Source organism: Bos javanicus, chromosome 11 (genome assembly GCF_032452875.1).
Source record: "Bos javanicus breed banteng chromosome 11, ARS-OSU_banteng_1.0, whole genome shotgun sequence".
Taxonomy (NCBI): Eukaryota; Metazoa; Chordata; class Mammalia; order Artiodactyla; family Bovidae; genus Bos; species Bos javanicus.
Genome location: NC_083878.1, coordinates 68,990,955 through 69,009,696, shown reverse-complemented (window position 1 = coordinate 69,009,696; position 18,742 = coordinate 68,990,955). Strand labels below are relative to the sequence as shown.

Here is an 18,742-nt window from a genome sequence, read left to right as displayed (position 1 = left end):
TCAAAAAACCAGCCAGATCTTTGCCTCAGTGTGCCATCTCCCCCTCTAGAAGAAGGCTTTTCCATCCTGATGACATAGCATCAGCAGGACCTGAATCCCATGGGATCCTTTTATGGGCTGAGGCTCCTGCTCTCCATCTCTGTCTGCCAAGTAGAACCCAGCGTCTGCCCTGCCCCACCCCTTTTAATTTTTCACTTATTCTAGGTAGTATATGAGTTCACTACTCTGCTGTACCCACTGGAGGACAGACACTATCTCTTGTCCCACAGCTCCCATCCCGCAGTGTACTTAGTACAGAGTACACAGTAGGTGTCTAAATGATGCCTGGTGAATGGCATCATGGGAGTGTGTGATGGATGGACAGTCCCACACAGGTGTGAGCTGGATAGGCTCGAAGGGAGGTCCACCTGCTGCCCTCGTAGGCCAGGGTGCTCTCTGAACACCAGGTGTCCATGAAGGAGAGAGAGAAAGGTTTCTAGAAGCCATACCAGTCGCTCCAGCGCCCTCTCCATTCGATCTTGCCCCAGGGGTTCCACAGGCGGATAAGATACTCCCAGCTCCTCCTGTACTCAATCTGCAAAGAACAGAAAAGGAAAACTGTCAGTGTTTCCCAGCAAAAGTTGGCAGAAGGAATAGGAATGCAGCTGCTTTTCACCTCCAAGGACTAATTTAACTTCTGACCTCATTTGGCTGCAGCCAGAAGAAAAAACGGAAAGGAAAAAAAAAAAAAAAAATCAATGCTTCTGCCCGTGTGGAGTTGGAATGAGATCGAGAAGAAAATGGTCCTTTTTTTTTTCTGCGCAGCACCTTGAAGGCAGGTGCGGCTTCCTCATTCCGTAAGACTGCATCCTAAAGCCTGTGCCAGCTGAGACTGCATGGCTGATAAACACTGAGGATGGTGCTGCCACGGCTGCAGAGGGGAGATTTTTATGGGTCCCCAGCCTCCTCCACATCTTGTTGCAGCCAGCATCTCTATTCCACAGAAATAGCTGCTTCCTGGCTGGCAGCCCCTTGGGAGCTGTGCTGGGGTCTCCACAGCACTGTCCTGAGCAAGGCCAATAGAGGAGGCTGATCTGAGCAGGAAGAGGACTGCCTGGGAATTGAGCCCTCGCCCAGCCTGCAGCTGGGGCGGGGGGCGGCGGGGTGCTGCACCTGGCTCTGGCAGCCTGTCTCAGTAGGGGCATCTCCTGAGTGCTCTGAAATTTCCTTCCTTCCTGGGGGGTAGGGGGGTGGAGGTGGAAGGGGTCACATCATTATCCCTCCCAGATAAGGAGGCCAGCAAACCACTAAGGCCAGAGGGCAGGACTGTTTGTTGCAAGTTAAAACAATCACAACCCTTTGAACTTAACTTCCTGGATCCAGTAGGCCTCTGCCTGGGGAGAGGAATTAAAGCATGATGGAATTGCAGCCGTGATATTGATCGGTGTTAATGTTGTCGGAAGAGACAGAGGGGTGAAGAAGGGGAGGATTTGTTCACCAATTCCAGGTCAGAGGAGAAAGTTCTGAGTGGAATATTTCCACGTGGAAAAGAAACGTGTGTGAAGGCAGGCCCAGAGCCAGGCCTGACTGAGCGTGTGATGTGTGCTATAGCCTTCAATCCTCCCAGGTAGATGTTCATGTAACCCCTGTCTTGCAGAGGTGGAGAATGAGCATCGGAGAAGCTAAGCAACTTTCCTAAGGCCACAGAATGAGTGGCAGAGGAGGAATTCTGATCCTCACCACGGTCAGTCTCCAAAGCCCAGGCTCTTAATTTTGGAATTGGGAGTGGATAAAGGATACAGCTGCTCCATGGCCCAGCTCATTCTTGGATGTGGCTGAGACTTTGACCTTGCATGGAAACCCTGGGCGAGCTTGTGATTACCAAAAGGGTGGTGCCATGAAGGAGCAAGAGGCTTCCCTGGAGGCTCAGATGGTAAAGAATCTGCCTGTAAGGCAGGAAGCCCGAGTTCAATCCCTGAGTGGGGAAGACCCCCTGGAGAAGAGTATGGCAACCCATTCCAGAATTTTTGCCTGGAGAATTCCATGGACAGAGGAGCCTGGTGGGCGACAGTCTACAGGGCTGCGAAGAGTCGGACACGACTGAGCAACTAACACACATACAGGAGACAGCAATGGGGTCAGAGAAGGGCACATGAACCTAGCTTGCGTACAGTTCTTTTCTGTCTACTCCTGTCTGGCTGACACTGCAGTGGAAGGTACTCTGACTTTTAATGCCACATGAGATGGGGGTTCCCCTTCTATGCCCCATCCCCTGGGACCCCAGGCTTTGTACATGGTGTATTACTAACCGCCAGCATATGATGGAGCCCATGGAACAGGGATGTGAGAAACAATCTTCTGGTGGTCCAAAAAGCTTAATAAGCCACCCTTAGTGCCTAAGGGACAGTCAGGGGCTCAGGCAGGCACGGGAGAAGAGCAGCCAGTGACTGGAAGGGGCTGAGGCAGCGCTAAATGATGCGTGCAGAGAAACACACATCCCCTTGCCCCGGGGAGTCACCGACCCAGGTAGGTGTGTAGTAAAAAATGCCAATTTCATTTATCTTCCTGTCTGTGTCCTGCCCAGAGGGAGGATGAACAGATTAAAAAGCATGCTGCATTTATGGGCTGGTTTAATCTTAGCACTTATGGTCAGAGTTATAAGCCCCTCTTTCTGAAGGAAGAATCTTTAATCAAGTTCTTGGGTCCTTGTCTGACTGTGTTACTTCTTTCTGACAGGGCTCTGTTATCACATGGGCCTTGGCCAAGGGGCTCAGGAGTCACCTTCAAGGCCAAGGTCACAGCTGCATCTGACAATGGGTGAGCTTTCTTGCATCACTTTCCTGGCTACTGACTGTACCCTGACCCTGGTCAGATCTCTCAGAAAGTGGGCACAGGGAAGAGGTGATCCAGGTCATCTTTCCTAGGATAATAATTCCTTGAAAGTATCCTCTTGAATGTGAGTTCAAGTTGGTTAATAGTGACTCCTAGAGAAAATTGTTTCATGGCTAACAGTAGATTAAAACCAAGCTGCACTTACGTTGTTAATACAGGCCTTCTCAGAGACTTTAAGTGCTAACATCCAAATACTGCTTTCACAGAGCATCTCACCAGGTTGGGACTGATGAGAGCGCACGTTGGGAAGTGTCAGTAGCCACAGAATGGCAGGAATGGCGGGAATGGACCATGCAGGACACACGGTTTTCATCACCTACTGTCACAGGAGAATGTCCTGTTCAGACTGCTTAATGCATTGTAAGAACAACTCAAAGCATGTGCTGTGGGGGGAAAACATCAGGGCCATGAGCAGCATCACCAGGAACCCAGTTCAGTTCAGTCGCTCAGTCGTGTCCGACTCTTTGCAACCCCATGAATCACAGCACGCCAGGCCTCCTTGTCCATCACCAACTCCCGGAGTTCACTCAGACTCACGTCCATCGAGTCAGTGATGCCATCCAGCCATCTCATCCTCTGTCGTCCCCTTCTCCTCCTGCCCCCAATCCCTCCCAGCATCAGAGTCTTTTCCAATGAGTCAACTCTTTGCATGAGGTGGCCAAAGTACTGGAGTTTCAGCTTTAGCATCATTCCTTCCAAAGAACACCCAGGACTAATCTCCTTTAGGATGGGCTGGTTGGATCTCCTTGCAGTCCAAGGGACTCTCAAGAGTCTTCTCCAGCACCACAGTTTAAAAGCATCAATTCTTCGGCGTTCAGCTTTCTTCACAGTCCAACTCTCACATGACCACTGGAAAAACCATAGCCTTGACTAGACGGACCTTTGTTGGCTAAGTAATGTCTCTGCTTTTCAATATGCTATCTAGGTTGGTCATAACTTTCCTTCCAAGGAGTAAACGTCTTTTAATTTCATGGCTGCAGTCACCATCTGCAGTGATTTTGGAACCCCAAAAAATAAAGTCTGACACTGTTTCCACTGTTTCCCCATTTATTTCCCATGAAGTGATGGGACCAGATGCCATGATCTTTGTTTTCTGAATGTTGAGCTTTAAGCCAACTTTTTCACTCTCCTCTTTCACTTTCATCAAGAGGCTCTTTAGTTCCTCTTCACTTTCTGGCATAAGGGTGGTGTCATCTGCATATCTGAGGTTATTGATATTTCTCCCGGCAATCTTGATTCCAGCTTGTGCTTCCTCCAGCCCAGCGTTTCTCATGATGTACTCTGCATAGAAGTGAAATAAGCAGGGTGACAATATACAGCCTTGACGTACTCCTTTTCCTATTTGGAACCAGTCTGTTGTTCCATGTTCAGTTCTAACTGTTGCTTCCTGACCTGCATACAGGTTTCTCAAGAGGCAGGTCAGGTGGTCTGGTATTCCCATCTCTTGTAGAATTTTCCACAGTTTATTGTGATCCACACAGTCAAAGGCTTTGGCATAGTCAATAAAGCAGAAATAGATGTTTTTCTGGAACTCTCTTGCTTTTTCCATGATCCAGCGGATGTTGGCAATTTGATCTCTGGTTCCTCTGCCTTTTCTAAAACCAGCTTGAACATCTGGAAGTTCACGGTTCACATATTGCTGAAGTCTGGCTTGGAGAATTTTAAGCATCACTTTACTAGCGTGTGAGATGAGTGCAATTGTGCGGTAGTTTGAGCATTCTTTGGCATTGCCTTTCTTTGGGATTGGAATGAAAACTGGCCTTTTCCAGTCCTGTGGCCACTGCTGAGTTTTCCAAATTTGCTGGCATATTGAGTGAAGCACTTTCACAGCATCATCTTTCAGGATTTGAAATAGCTCAACTGGAATTCCATTACCTCCACTAGCTTTGTTCATAGTGATGCTTCCTAAGGCCCACTTGACTTCACATTTCAGGAGCCCAAACCCTGGCTAAACCCACACTTGGATTCCCCAGTTTGCCTCCCTGAATTTGCCCTAGAAGTTTACTTGGCTACTCTGTCACTGCCATCCCCAGGCCCAGCCTTGGCAGGACCTACATTCCACAGCCATCCAGACCTCTCAATACACAAAGTGCCTTCTCCCCTGTGTTCAGAGAAGAATCAGAGGTCATTTCAATGTATGAAAAGGGCCTTGTCAGGAATGGCCAGCACATCACACAGGTGCCACGGCTCTTTCCTTCCAGGCCCAGCAGAGATGTCACTCATTGATCACAGCTCTCTTTTCCAAGTCTGGAAGCAGAGCCAAAGTCTTGTTGACACAGTTATCTAGGCAGCAGTGCCGGGATCAAGGCTGGCACATGAGAAAGCCAATTTGCTCTCCCTAGCCCAGAATTGTCCACATCTGGGGTGGGGAGCTTTGGGGAAGCAGAGCATCCATCCGTGGTCAGATGTGATGACAGTACTGTCTGTCTCCACTGAGAATTCAGAGAAGGGCATGGCCAGTTCCAGATGAAGTGCATTGGAGCCGTTGAGACTGGGCTCTTCTGTGGCCTGGGTTTGTCAGGGCCTCTTTCTTGCTTCTGAGAAATATTTGAGCTCCTCACATTCGTTCTATGATGGAGGATCTGTGATGTCATTTTCACAGGCCAAGGACAAAAGCATTGATTCACTCAGGCAAGTGCCCACATCCACTGATCCAAGAGCATCTATTAGGTGCCTACTCTCCTCCAGGTGCTGTGCAGAGGAAGCATTCTGGTACTGATTTCCTTAGGGAGGTAGGCAGGCGGGCAGGAGACAGAAGATATTGTCTCTGTTTTGCAGATTGGAACATTCACCCAAACACAAAACAGTAGAGCAACTGGCCTTTGGTCAACGGACAAGAGAGACAGATTGGCACAGGGAAAGGAGATACGAGAAACAAGCCAGAAATAGAAGCTGAGGCTTTGAATTCCTTGCTCCATAAATACATGTGAAAAATGGACCCTGGGGTTTGTAACTCTGTCTCTAAGGGCCTAGAAAACATTATCAGACCTCAAGAGCTGTGAGAAATAGAGGGATCGGGGTGGGGGGTGGCATTTGTGGGAAATCATCACAAGGCCAGGAAGGATAGCATGTCTGCGTGGTAAGCATAGATGGGAACTGAGGAGACGTGGTGTCTGAGCCCAGCCACTGCAAGCAGCTATGCGACCCTGACCTTCCCCATTCAGGCCTCGGGTTCTCATTTATGAATGGAGGAGGCTGGACTTAAGTCATGTTTTTCAGAATAAATGCTACTGCACACACTGGTGACATGCAATTTTGTCCAACCCAAGTCGGTTGTTGCCTTGGGGAGAAAGACTATCCCCCAAGAGCCACCCTCCCTTCTTTGGTGGGAATAAAGTTCTAGCTGGGCATATGGCGGCCCTACCAGATATGTTTTCCAGATACCCTTGGGCCTTGGGGTGGCCTGATTAGGTCCAGACTCATGGGATCTGAGAGGCCATGGTGTGTGCCTGTGCTGACATATGCCTTCCAGATGGGTGTGTAAGTGTCCCTAGCCTCTTTCTCCTCCCCAGGCTGGGAGATGAGGAGACGGGAGGCAGCTGCCCTGGACTCGCAGGTAGAAGCTCCATGTTATAGGTGGCAGAGCCACCTACCAGCTCTGGAATCGCCTGCTCACCTGAGACGTGAACTTGATCTTGTTTGAGCTCCTACATTTTGGAGAGTCTTTGTCATAGTTAAGTTGGTATGTAGCAAATAAAACCCTTTTGGGGCAAACTTTCCTCCAAAGTCAATTGGGTAGCTATTCTGCTTTCTTTTGGGGCTAATCCCCCAACCTGGCTAGACACTCAGCCTCTCTGAGGTCATTTAAGGAGAGTAAGATCTCTGGTTTGGCGGGGTTATCCCTGAGGGATGGGGATACCAGACGCCAGAACGTTTGGACGAATAGAGGGAATGAGGTTGTCCGTGACAGCCTGGACAAAGCGGAGGCAAGAGTGATCAGTACCCATTTCAGCTTTGCTGGGCTCAACTTGGCATGTGATTCTGATTCCTGCTTAGGGGAGCAAGAACTCTGGGGCACCGTGTCCACAGGGAGCCTTACCTGCTCAGCGCCAGTCACCGTGTAGGCGTGCCGGCTCACCAGTCCATTTGCCATCGTCACGGACTCGCTTGTGGGCTTCAAAGGAGGGAAGCAGACCAAGCAGTAAACACTCATACATTCTTCAGAAAAAACCCAGAAAAGCACAATTCACTCAGCAGCTGAGCTGGGTCTAGATGACAAGCCTCCCACTGACTCACACTGGAATGCCATGTGTTCTTGGATCTTTTTCCTAGAGAGGAGGAGTTTGAAGGCTGTAGGGTGTCTGAGGCCCCAGCACTTCATACCTCAGGAGACCACTCTATGACAGACAAAAGCCCACTGGGTCCTGAGGACCTGGGCTGCTTGCTTTTCTCTAATGGCTTGTTATCAACGAGACATACCCCAACACATATCTTCTGGGCATTTTGTGGGAGTCGGGGAGACCTGCCACCTCCAGGCCATGAGGAATTGGGATTTAAAGTGCATTTTGGTTTCAGGTGGTGTTTCAGACCAGGGGTGTGTGACTCAAAGCCCATTTGGTTAAAGGGTGAAGGAAGGATCCGCAGGGATAGGGCATTGGCTGCCTTGGAACAGAATCAGATAATTTGGAGGGTCAGCCGAGCTTTTCAGAATGGGGCATGCTGCCTTTGGGGTGCTGCCTTTAGAGCCAGTGAGAATCAAAGGGCCTCCCCCGATCACTCTGAACCCCACTGCTTCTGGTCACAGGAAGCAATGGGCAAAGGCTTCAGCATTAGACAACAGCACTTGAAGCCCTGCTTAGCCATTTACTGGCTGTGTGATGGTGGGCATTTCACCTAGCCTTTCTGAGCCCATTTCTTCTTCTGTAAGTGACTTCTGTGATCCCTGTTTCAGATGGAGGGCTGTTGTGAGGATTAAATGAGGCAGTGTCAATAAAGCACAGCATCAGTGCTCTGTGGTGGTCACTTGGCCATTCCCATTACTAACTGAATGGGCCAGTGGCTGAACACTCTGGGGTGAGGAAAGGCTCAAACCAGTGTAACAAGATCCCTGATCCACTCACCCTGGCCAGGGTGCTGCAGGTCATCAGAGAGCCTGCCTCCGCGGCTGTCTTCACCATCGTCATCAGGTCGGACGAGGATGAGTGCAGGCTGATGTTGGTGACCACCCCTCCCGTGAGGTCCACCAGGGCGTCGGGGAGGTAGCCATAGTGCAGGTTGGCATAGGACCCATGAAACCTGAGAAAGAGGAAGGCAGATCAACCCCAGTGGTGCCTCTGGTGCCTCCAGGAAGGGAGATAGCACACTGGACCTCTGTGTATTTCCCAGGGGAAGGATTTACCAAACCACCCCTTGGCTGTGGCCATCCGCCCAACTTCTGTTCTCCTGGATAAAGATTCTAGCAATGTGCCACCCTTATCGCTTCCTTCTCCTAGTCCCCTGGGCAGTCTCACAGGTGGCAGCATTATATAGAGGTTAGGAATGCAGGTGCTGGGGCCACAGGCCAAGGGTCAAACCCCAATTCCCCAGATATTTAACTACTTGACCTTAGATAACTTACTTAACCTCCTAGAGCTGGGCTTCACATAGTGCCTGGCATGTGGAAAGCCTTTAATAAAGACTGGCTGTTAATACAATGAGGATCCACTGTTTCCTGTTTAACAACAGTGGTAAGTAACTGGCTGTGTGCAGGGTACTTTGTATTCAAAGACAGGTGAGACCTCTGTCCTCCAAGAGACCACAGTCAACAACTCTGATGCCCTCTGTGACCATAAGCAGCCTTAGTCCTTACTCTTGTGTGAAGCTTGATGCAGAATTCCCCTTTCCATCCTCAGAACTAACCCTCCCCCACCCCAAGAATCATCAGGGAGGTGATGTCACTGAAGGTAACACAGGTGAGGACGAGGCCTCCATACACATCCCCAAAGCAAACCACCTAAACTTTCAGACCCGTGCTCCACAGTGCCTCTCCCACCCTCCCATGGGGTTTCTGCTTTGGAACCCATACCCCGAGAAAAGCCCAGCCTTATTGCCCCTATCTTGCCTTCCTCCCAATTTTCTCCCAACTGCGGCAGCCCCAATCACCTACTGGTGAGGCAGACAGTCTCAACCCAAGAGCAAATCTGCTTGTGCCAACTCCTGGCCTCCCCTGTCATGATGTCTCAGGCTCGGGCAGGAGGCTGAGCTTCTCAAGGCCCCCTCTGCTCATCCAGGGAATGGGCTGTTGCAGCAGTGCTGCCAGTAAAGCACACACAGCATGTGGAGAGGGTCTGGCTCACGGAGGTGTGCTTCACATGGGCACAATTGGGACAGCAAGTCCCTGCTTCCCTGCTTCTACTGTCCCCCATGAACAGCAGCACTTGCCACCGAGATGCTCTCCCCTTCAAAGGACATGTCAGGTTGCTTGGCCTACCTCGGGTGTCTGTTAATTATGAGAGTGCATGGATCAACTTGGAACAGAGAGGAAGTGACTGGGGGTTCTGGGAAAGTTTCTGAGAAGGAACACAACTCTGAACTAAGTTTTATCCAAGTAAGGCTATGGTTTTTCCAGTAGTCATGTCAGGATGTGACAGTTGGACCATAAAGAAGGCTGAGCACTGAAGAATTGATGCCTTCGAATTGTGGTATTGAAGATTCTTGAGAGTCCCTTGGGCTGCAAGGAGATCAAACCAGTCAATCCTAGAGGAAATCAACCTTGAATATTCATTGGAAGGACTGATATCGAAGCTCCAAAACTCTGACCACCTGAAGCAAAGAGCTGACTCATTGAGAAAGACCCTGATGCTGGGCAAGATTGAGAGTAAGAGAAGGGGCGGCAGAGGATGAGATGGTTGGATGACATCACTGACTCAATGGACATGAGTTTGAGCAAGCTCCAGGAGTTGGTGATGGACAGGGAAGCCTGCGTGCTGCAGTCCATAGGTTCACAAAGAATCAGACATGACTGAGCAACTGAACAACAAGGACAGTGGGACAGACACTCTGGGGAGGAAGAACAAATCAGGGAGGCTCTGGAGCTGGAAGAGCATGGTGGAGCGGGGCCAATGATGGACTGACTGGTGTTCCTGGGAGAGGCAAGATTGATAGATCACGGGGAAAGCCTACAGCAGGGGCCAGATGGATGAGGTCATATTCGATTTGAGAACTCAAATTCCTGTCAATGGGGTGACCTGGAAAATTACTGTGGGGTCCTAAAATACAGGCAGGGCAAACCCACAGCAACATGGAGGTGAGCCAGGCTGGGTGGGAGACCCTGCCTCCCATAGTCAAAGCTGTCTGGTGGGCATGTTCCCCACCACTGCCTGGTCACTTGGGCCCTGGCCAGGGATCTCAGCTTTCCTGTCCCTGATGGGCAAGCAGTGGCCAAGCCCCTCCCAGGGAAAGCCCTGGCCTTGGCTTGTTTTCTGGTGATGAAGGTCAGGCGTGGGTCCATTCTGCTGCCACCTCTACTGGGGCCCATGGCCTCGGATAAGACCCCTCCCAGTCCTCAGCCCTTCACCCAGATCTGCTCCAGGGCCCCTCAGACACCCCTCTCTCAGCATACTTCCAACTCTGCTGTTCTCTTCCCCTGAGACCCCCAAAATTCACATAAACCCACTCCAGCAAACACAGATCAAGCAGCCGCTCTCAGCAGGACACTGTCCCAGGTACAAACACCATGGATGCTGAGAAAGCCTTGTATTAATGAAAGCAAAGAACCCACAGAACCCAAGGGCCATTCTACAGGAAACAGATGACAGATGGATCTCGACTTGTTATTAAACTGGTTCTAAATCTTATCTCCCTCTCTCTGACCAGGGTTATGTTCGGTATTAGACTCTTATCTCTGTAATGTTTGCTGAGTCAACTGCAAAGCTTCCCTTTGGTCACGATTGTGCCCAGGTGGGTCTCAGTATATCTGACTCACTTGATTTTCCACATGTTTTCAGGCTCTGGGTCATAGATTAAGAGGGTGCTGAGGGTGCCGGAAGGTCACCAAGACCAGTGAACCAGTAAAGTTGCTCAGTTGTGTCTGACTCTTAGCAATCCCATAGACTGTAACCTACCAGTCTCCTCCATCCACAGAATTTTGCCAGGCAAGAGTACTGGAGTGGGTTGCCCTTTTCTTCTCCAGGGGATCGTCCTGACCCAGGGATCAAACCCAGGTCTCCTGCATTGCAGGCAGATAGTTTACCGTCTGAGCTACCGGGGAAGCCCAAGACCAGGGTTTTAGAATCTATTCCAGAGCCCACCAGCATGACCCACCTCCCTTGCTGCCACACCCCCTTCTGGCTTCAAATAGAACCATACCAGAGCCACACCAGGAAGGCCCTGCTGGCTCTGTCCCGTCACTCCAGGGCCACAACCTCAGTGTCTACAGGCCTCGTCTTGTTATCTGGGCTTCATTCTCAAATGCTAATGTCCAGCTCTTCCTGACACTGGAAATGAGCAACAGCTTCAGTTAGGAACAAGGTGGCTCAAAAGAAACAATGTACAAAAACAGTACTTGCAATGCACCCTCCAGAAGGACAGGGACTGGTGGTGGTCTGTAGGGTTGTAACCATTTCTTAGGGCCCAAGACTGGACGGTCCCCGGTCTTCAGTCTTGCCAAATAATGTTGCCTGATCACACAACCAAAGACCTCAGTAGACTCAGGTTAATCCCTTGCACCTGAGTGCACTATTCAGAGTCTTGGCTTCCCCATCCATCATATGAAGCATTGGTTAGGAAGATCTTTGGGGAACTTGATTCCAGAACATTCTCCACGGCTCATTTTCTCCTGAAATGTGTGGTCCCCTGGCCTTCTGTCTCCTAGTATTGATTCCTAGCTGTGATGTGTCGCTCACCTGTGTGGCTCTTGATGCTAGCAACCTCTTACACACATATGACTCTTGTATCTGACGTCAGCAACCTACCCTCAGCAGCCATCACAGAGACATCAAACGAAAGGGGAAGGGTCCACGGCCAGCAGCCTCCTCTCGCTACGTCTCCCTGATGCCTGTGTTTCCTGTCCCAGCAGTGGCTGAGTGTTTAGACAAAGAGCTCTCTCTCTGCTTTTCAGACACCAGCTCACAGATCCTGCTTGTGTTTCAGGGACATGGCAGCTCTTCTCAGCCTCCTCGGCTGACAGGAAATAGAAGGGGAGGGAAAGACAGAGAGCGCTGCGTTTGCCACTCCTGTCACCAAGCCTGTCACCTGGACCCAGGAATTCTGAGAGAGCCTTGTTCTCACCCCTCAGCTTCAGCCTCATTTTAGGAAAACGTCTCTCTACCTGACAATGATAGGAGAGAGGGAAGAATTCAGATGTCAAATCAGATCCAGGAAGGATGCTGAAAGGCTGTAATTCTGAGTTGCAGGGATCCCAAAAAGGATGCTAGGCAGCCTACCAGATTTTGTCCCCCACTCTCCTGTTTTGTGACCTCTGGGGAAAAAAGCCAGGCAAATATATATATTTTTCCCCTCCACATCTGACTCACTTGACCAATTCATTTCCAGACTCCCCAGCTGCAACAGTGTTTCAAAGTCTGGAATCCACGTGTTCACTCAGTATTGTCTACACCCTGGGAGGGAAAGAGGACCATCTCCACTCAGACATGTGGGTTCTCCATACTTCTGCAATTCTTGTGGGCCAGACACTGAAGCAAAAAGAAGCAAAAGACAAATCCTTTTCTTCTAGGACTGGCAGTGTCAAGGGATGATGGACAGGCATGTGCCTGGGGAGGACAGATCTGATCCCAGCTGGGCCTCCAACACTGTGTGACCCTGGGCAAGTCATTTCATCCCCCACCAGCCTTGGTTTCCTCATCTTTCAGAGAAGGTAGGCTTTGATGCTGACAGAGGCTCCCTCTAGCTCTGATGTGCTCTATTTGATTTCCTCCACATTCTACAATCCCCTTCTTTGGATGGAGGGAAAAGCTTTTAAATAGCTTTGGAGTTGGCAACATTTTCTCCTGCTCTAGATTTCTTCAGGGGGTTCAATGTGGATTCTGAGTCCAGTTTCCCATTTCTTTTCAAGCTGAATGACAGCTTTAGGTCAGCTGTTAACAAAATGGGGTCAAAGTCATCACTTCATTCTTGAGCTCTCTAATTCTCCAAGTGAACCATCTTGCTCCCCCCCTTTCAATAAAGGAAAAAAAAAAATGAAGCCCTGGAATGGTGAACGCTAAATCCACCCAAGAAAGATAATGGCAGTATTTGCATAAGAAGCTTAGAAGTGAATTAACCTCCCAAAACATATGGATTGTTTCAACCACCTTGGTTGTTTTCTGGGCTTCATTCTCAAATGTTAATGTCCCGCTCTTCCTGACACTGGAAATGAGTAACAGCTTTAGTTTTGAACAAGCTGACTCAAAAGAAACAATGTGTAAAAAGAGTGCTAGCTATGTGCCCTTCAGCAGGACAGGGACTGGTGGTGGTCTATGGGGTGGTAACCATTCTTCAGAGCCCAAGACTGGCCGGGGTGGGGTCTTCAGTCTTGCCAAATAACCTGATCACACGACCAAAGACCTCAGTAGACTCAGGTTAATCCCTTGCACCTGCCACCACATCACTATTCAGCGTCTTGGCTTCCCCATTCATCATATGAAGCGTCGGTTAGGAAGATCTTTGGGGAACTTGATTCCAGAACACTCTCCATGCCTCATTTTCTCCCAAAATGTGTGGTCCCCTGGCCTTCTGTCTCCTAGTATTGATTCCTAGCTGTGATGTGTCCCTCACCTGTGTGGCTCTTGATGTGGCTCTTACACACATATGACTCCTGCATACCCAACCTGGGCCAGCCTGAGCATCTCTATCCCAGCATGCAGTGCAGTGCCTAGACTATGACTAAAGGCACAATAAACATCTGCTGAATAAAAACAACCCAAATTGTGCAAGTGAAGCACGTGACTTGAGTTTATAGGTACTTCAGCTTGTGAACACCAGAAAATAGTCCTTGACACAGGGTGTTTAGACCATATAATAATAAGCAGCTCCTGCCCTGCCCCCCACATATAAATCCAATCTCACGGTACCCACACCAGGCCCCAGACTATCTGCTGGGGTTGTTGCTCATATCATTCCCATTGTTGGGGATGTCCATGCCCCCACATCCCCTCTCCTTCTGCTGAAATCTCACCCATCCTTTAAGGCCTCGCTCTCCACCACCTCCACTGTGCAGTGTCAGCTGACTCTCTGTGAGTCAGAAAGTCAGAACTGCTGTCTCTCTTCTCTGCCCTCTCAGCAGACTTTGACCATGATATTGTATTTTATTTGGGCCTGTACACCAGCCCTAAAATAATACCACTGTCAGTCCCTATTTCTGTCCAGCTCTGCCCTGCCCATCCCGCGCTATGTGCCTCTGGGTCCCTCCCAATGCTTGTGTCTAACACACCCTTGCACACGTGGTTATTTATATAGGATGTCCCACCAGGTGGCAAAGGCTCTGAGGCTCCCAGGGGCATTGCTTGAATTGAGCAGTGTTGCCAAAGGTCTGAGCGACTTCACTTTCACTTTTCACTTTCCTGCATTGGAGAAGGAAACGGCAACCCACTCCAGTGTTCTTGCCTGGAGAATCCCAGGGACGGCGGAGCCTGGTGGGCTGCCATCTATGGGGTCGCACAGAGTCGGACACGACTGAAGCGACTTAGCAGCAGAAGCAGCAGCCAAAGGTCTCAGGACCGACTGGTGGGGGGCATCTGTCAGGGCTAGTGGCTGGGCAGGCAGGGCCAGTGTCCAGGCCCCAGGCATAGGGACAAGACCATCCTTACTTGGCGTAGGCCTTCTCCAGCAGGCACGGCCAAAACTCTCGCTTGTTGCGAGGTTTGACAAAGAGGTACTCGTTGTTCAGGACAGGTAGGCGATCGTCAATGACCACTTCCACCCACTGGCCACACTGCCAGAACTGGAGGAGAGAGAGCAAAATATATGCCTTAGTAGAGCTGGGGCAGGAGGAAGGTGCTGACCCCCAGCCCAGGCCAAAAGATTACCACCATCGCCGTATGACCACTACCGTGCGACAAGTCTATGCAGATCAAAATCACAGCCCAGGTTGCAGACAGGGGACGGGCCTGTCATCTCCACTGACAGGTGAGTCACAGGTCGAGTTAATCAAGGAAAACACAGTCAGGGAGGAAGGCGTCTCGGGTCTAGCTGGACTTTGCTACTAATTCCTGCCTCACCTTGGCATGTCCTTTGTGAGCTCTGGACACACGCAAGATGCTCCAGGTACATCTTGTGTACAAAATGGGCACGGCGGGAGCAGATGCTGATAGCAGAGGAGAATGGGTGACTGGGAGTGTCCTGATGGGGAAGGACAGCCTTCAGGGAGCTGGAGGCTCGAGGGAAGACGGGCAGGATTCCTGCAGGTGGCAAGGAGGCGGGAAAGCATCCCAGATGGTAGCCACAGAGTGGGCAGGGCCCGGAGGCCAACAAACGTGAGGTTGCTGGGGAGGGCTGAGCAGGTTGAGCCTCGCGCTGGCCCTCCTGTCCTCACGTCCAGCTGGCCCTGCCATCAGATCAGCAGCAATGAAGCGGGCTGGCACTGCTGCCGCCAAGAGCGCAAACGAACCAGATGTTCCTCTCCAAAACAGACTGGTTTAATCTTCAGCATTCAACTCTTAATGGTTCACCCGGGGACACTGCCAAATGATGAAAATTCATAACAAAACCAGCTTTTTGGAGTTTGTTTGCTGGTCTCTGGATCAGCAACAGGGCTTCTGGTCTTAGGCCTGAGTCTTGACACAGGCAAGCCTCTGACAGTGGGGCTCAGAGTAAGGCCGGGTGGATGTGATCCATCACCTGCTCGTGGTGAGGGGGAGCCATCCTCATGGCCATGTCCACAGCTGAATGTCCCAGGTGTTGGTCTGTTGCACCTGCATGAGGATGCATTATCGAAGCAGAGATGGAGACCAAGACAGAGATGTCAGGGGAGACAAAACAAAGAAGGTGTTCTTGTGGCCTTTAATGAACCAGTCCACTGGAGCTGCTGTTCTCACAGCTGTGGGTCTGCATCCTCACTGCAGTCAGATGCACAGGCGGGTGAAGTGGGGAGCCAACAGAGATGCTATTATAGTGAAATCACTGAACATGTCTGAAGCACAAAGGAAGATAACCCTGACTCTTGGATGGAGGGTACCAGAAGGACAGACCCATTTGAGTTTAATTGGATGGCAAAGTGTAGGAGCCAGTGTCCAGTCAGTGGAACCGTGCTCCAGGCCTAGTTTTGTCCTCAGCAATAGCTATTGGATAAGATACTTAATTCTCTGTGACTCAGTTTCCTCATCTGTCAAATGGTGTAAGAGTAAGAACTATCTCACACTGCGACTGGGATCGGATGAGACTATGAGAGTGGGATCACAGGAAAAAGAAAGGAAAAAAAAAAGAAGGAACTGTTTTTTCAATAGCCTTTTTGTTCAGCACCTAGGATAGTGCCCAGCACACAGTATGCCATCAAGACTGAGTGAGTCCTGGCTTGAATGAGCCCCTCTGGTTGGTTCCACCCTTACTCACACCTTCCCATGCCAGTAGAGCTGACCAGACTTGCTCTCCCTATACAAAGGGAACCTCAGGTAAGATCATTGTTCCCAGAAAGGATGCAAATGGCCTGATGAAAATGGGGTGGTCAAGAATGAGGTCAGCGATCTGTGTTTCCTAGTTCACTTCTCTGGATGAGGAGGGCTGGCCCCTAGATAATGTCTGTACCCTTTAACAAGCAGGCTGGGCCATCTGACCAGCACCCAAGTATCTGCAGGAAACCAGAAGGGTTTTGGGCAAAGCATCCAAGTTGCCCAGATACAGGGCTCTTTCCTGAGAACTGTGCCCAAACTCAGAAAGAACAGATGTACAGAGGTCAGCACTGCAGCTATTTCTGGAGAATAGTGGGACTTTCTTCACCTTCCAGAAGGGCAGAGCATACCCTGCCTAGACCTCAATTTGTCCTAACCACCTGTCTCTCCACCACTTGTAGCTTTGAGGTGAGCCTGGACAATGCTAAACCCTGCCCCCTCCGGCTAACTTCTCAGTGTGATCCTTGGACCAGTAATATCAGCATCATCTGTTAGAAGACCTAGCATGCAAATAATTGGACTTCAGGAAGAGAAAACAGGATAAAGGAGGATGCCCAGAAAAGAAATGGAAGGAAACAGCTGAGCAGAAAGAGGAGGCAGGTCTTCAGAATGAAAGGGCTCATGAATTCCAGGCAAGATTATTCTTCAAAAGGACACAGACATAGAGAACAGACTTACGAACACAGCCAGGTGGGGGAGAAAGGAGAAGGTGGGATGTATGGAAAGAGTAACATGGAAACATAGACATTAAGTAGTAAGTAAGTAAGTGAAGTAGCTCAGTTGTGTCCGACTCTTTGCGACCCTGTGGACTGTAGCCTACCAGGCTCCTCTGTCCATGGGATTTTCCAGGCAATAGTACTGGAGTGGGTTGCCATTTCCTTCTCCAGCGGATCTTCCTGACCCAGGGATCGAACCCTGGTCTCCTGCATTGTAGACAGACGCTTTACCATCTGAGCCACCAGGGAAAATAGATAGCCAATGGGAATTTGCTGTATGACTCAGGGAAATTAAACCAGGGTTCTGTATAACAACCTAGAGGAGTGAGATGGGGAGGGAGGTGGGAGGGAGGTTCAAGCAGGAGGGGACATAGGTATACTTATGGCTGATTCATGTTGATGTTCAGCAGAAACCAACAGAATACTGTAAAGTAATTATCCTTCAATTAAAAATAAATTAAAATAAATAAATTAAAAATAAATACATTTAATTATAAAAAAGGCATACATCTGGACATATTCTAAAGAAATTTCTGAACCAAGGAGAGAGAGAGAGAGAGTGCCTATACAAATTTTCAATTTGAAAGGATGTATTGCATACAAGGTCAAGAAGATAGATTGGATATTTCTTCTGCAACATTGGAGAAGCTACAAGACAATGGAAAAATGTTTACAGACCTTTGAGAAAAAGGAATGTAATCCAAAAATCCTAAACCCAACTGAAATACTGTTTTTAAGACAGAGCAAGTGAAAAACTACTCATGTAATCTGAGGAAACTATTCAAGGAATTACTTCTACCAAATGATAATGAAGTTAGAACAAAAATCTTAAGGGGAAATGAAGGCTGAAGGAAACAATGGTGAATAATGAGTTTTGAATATGCTGTGGACAAGAAACATACTTGTAACATCGTGAAAGTAAAATTGATAGTGAAAGGATGAGCAAAAATATAACAGGGAAATGAAAGTAACGGGAATCTAGAATAGCAATGTGAAGATCAGGTGAGGAGGAAGTCAAGGTTAGAAGCTTCATACATAACAAAGAGGGATATTGTGTAAGTTTTATTCTAACAACGAAGAGCAAAAACATAATTATTTGGGTACAAAAGAATACAGCAAGAAAACTATATAGTCAGAACATAAAAGGAACCCTCCAAACTATAACATTGGGAAGGAACGAACTTTAATTCACATCTTTTAGAATATGCCAAAACAAACAGATAAAAAATAAGCCAAGACAATAGAGATAATTGCAGATTATATAATCTATAAATCAGAGAATTTGATTGCATATATTAAACTTACAAACATTCGATAATATATTAAAAAATATATAGCAAAGAGATTGATAAAGTAGACTTAACCACAAATTAGAGGAAATTAAGTAAATTTTCAGAGACTTATATAAGCAACTTTGGGGCAATGCATTTAGAACTATAGAATAAATAGTTGATTCTTCCAGCAAAATATAAATTTCAAGAATTAACTTCAGAAGAAATAAGAGGCCCAAGCAGATCAATAGCTATTGAACACATTAGAAGAGTTAAAGAATTCATATTTTAAAAGGAGATAGGTCTAGACAATTTAACAATTGTCTATTTCACTTGCAAAGAACAGATAATGATTAACAACCAT

At 48.8% G+C, this 18,742-nt stretch overlaps 1 protein-coding gene across 6 annotated transcripts in view; it reads right to left on the bottom strand.

Moving 5' to 3' along the window:
• The window catches only part of CAPN13 (calpain 13), a 106,430-nt gene that overhangs the window by 47,439 nt on the left and 40,249 nt on the right, over positions 1-18,742 (bottom strand). For all 6 annotated transcript variants that reach the window (XM_061432928.1, XM_061432924.1, XM_061432923.1 and 3 more), the window contains exons 5-8: positions 14,595-14,728; positions 7,932-8,106; positions 6,911-6,985; positions 489-574 (exon numbers count right to left, since the gene is read on the bottom strand). In XM_061432928.1, the coding sequence (XP_061288912.1) occupies positions 489-574; positions 6,911-6,985; positions 7,932-8,106; positions 14,595-14,728 (470 nt within the window). The remainder of the gene's footprint in view (positions 1-488; positions 575-6,910; positions 6,986-7,931; positions 8,107-14,594; positions 14,729-18,742) is intronic.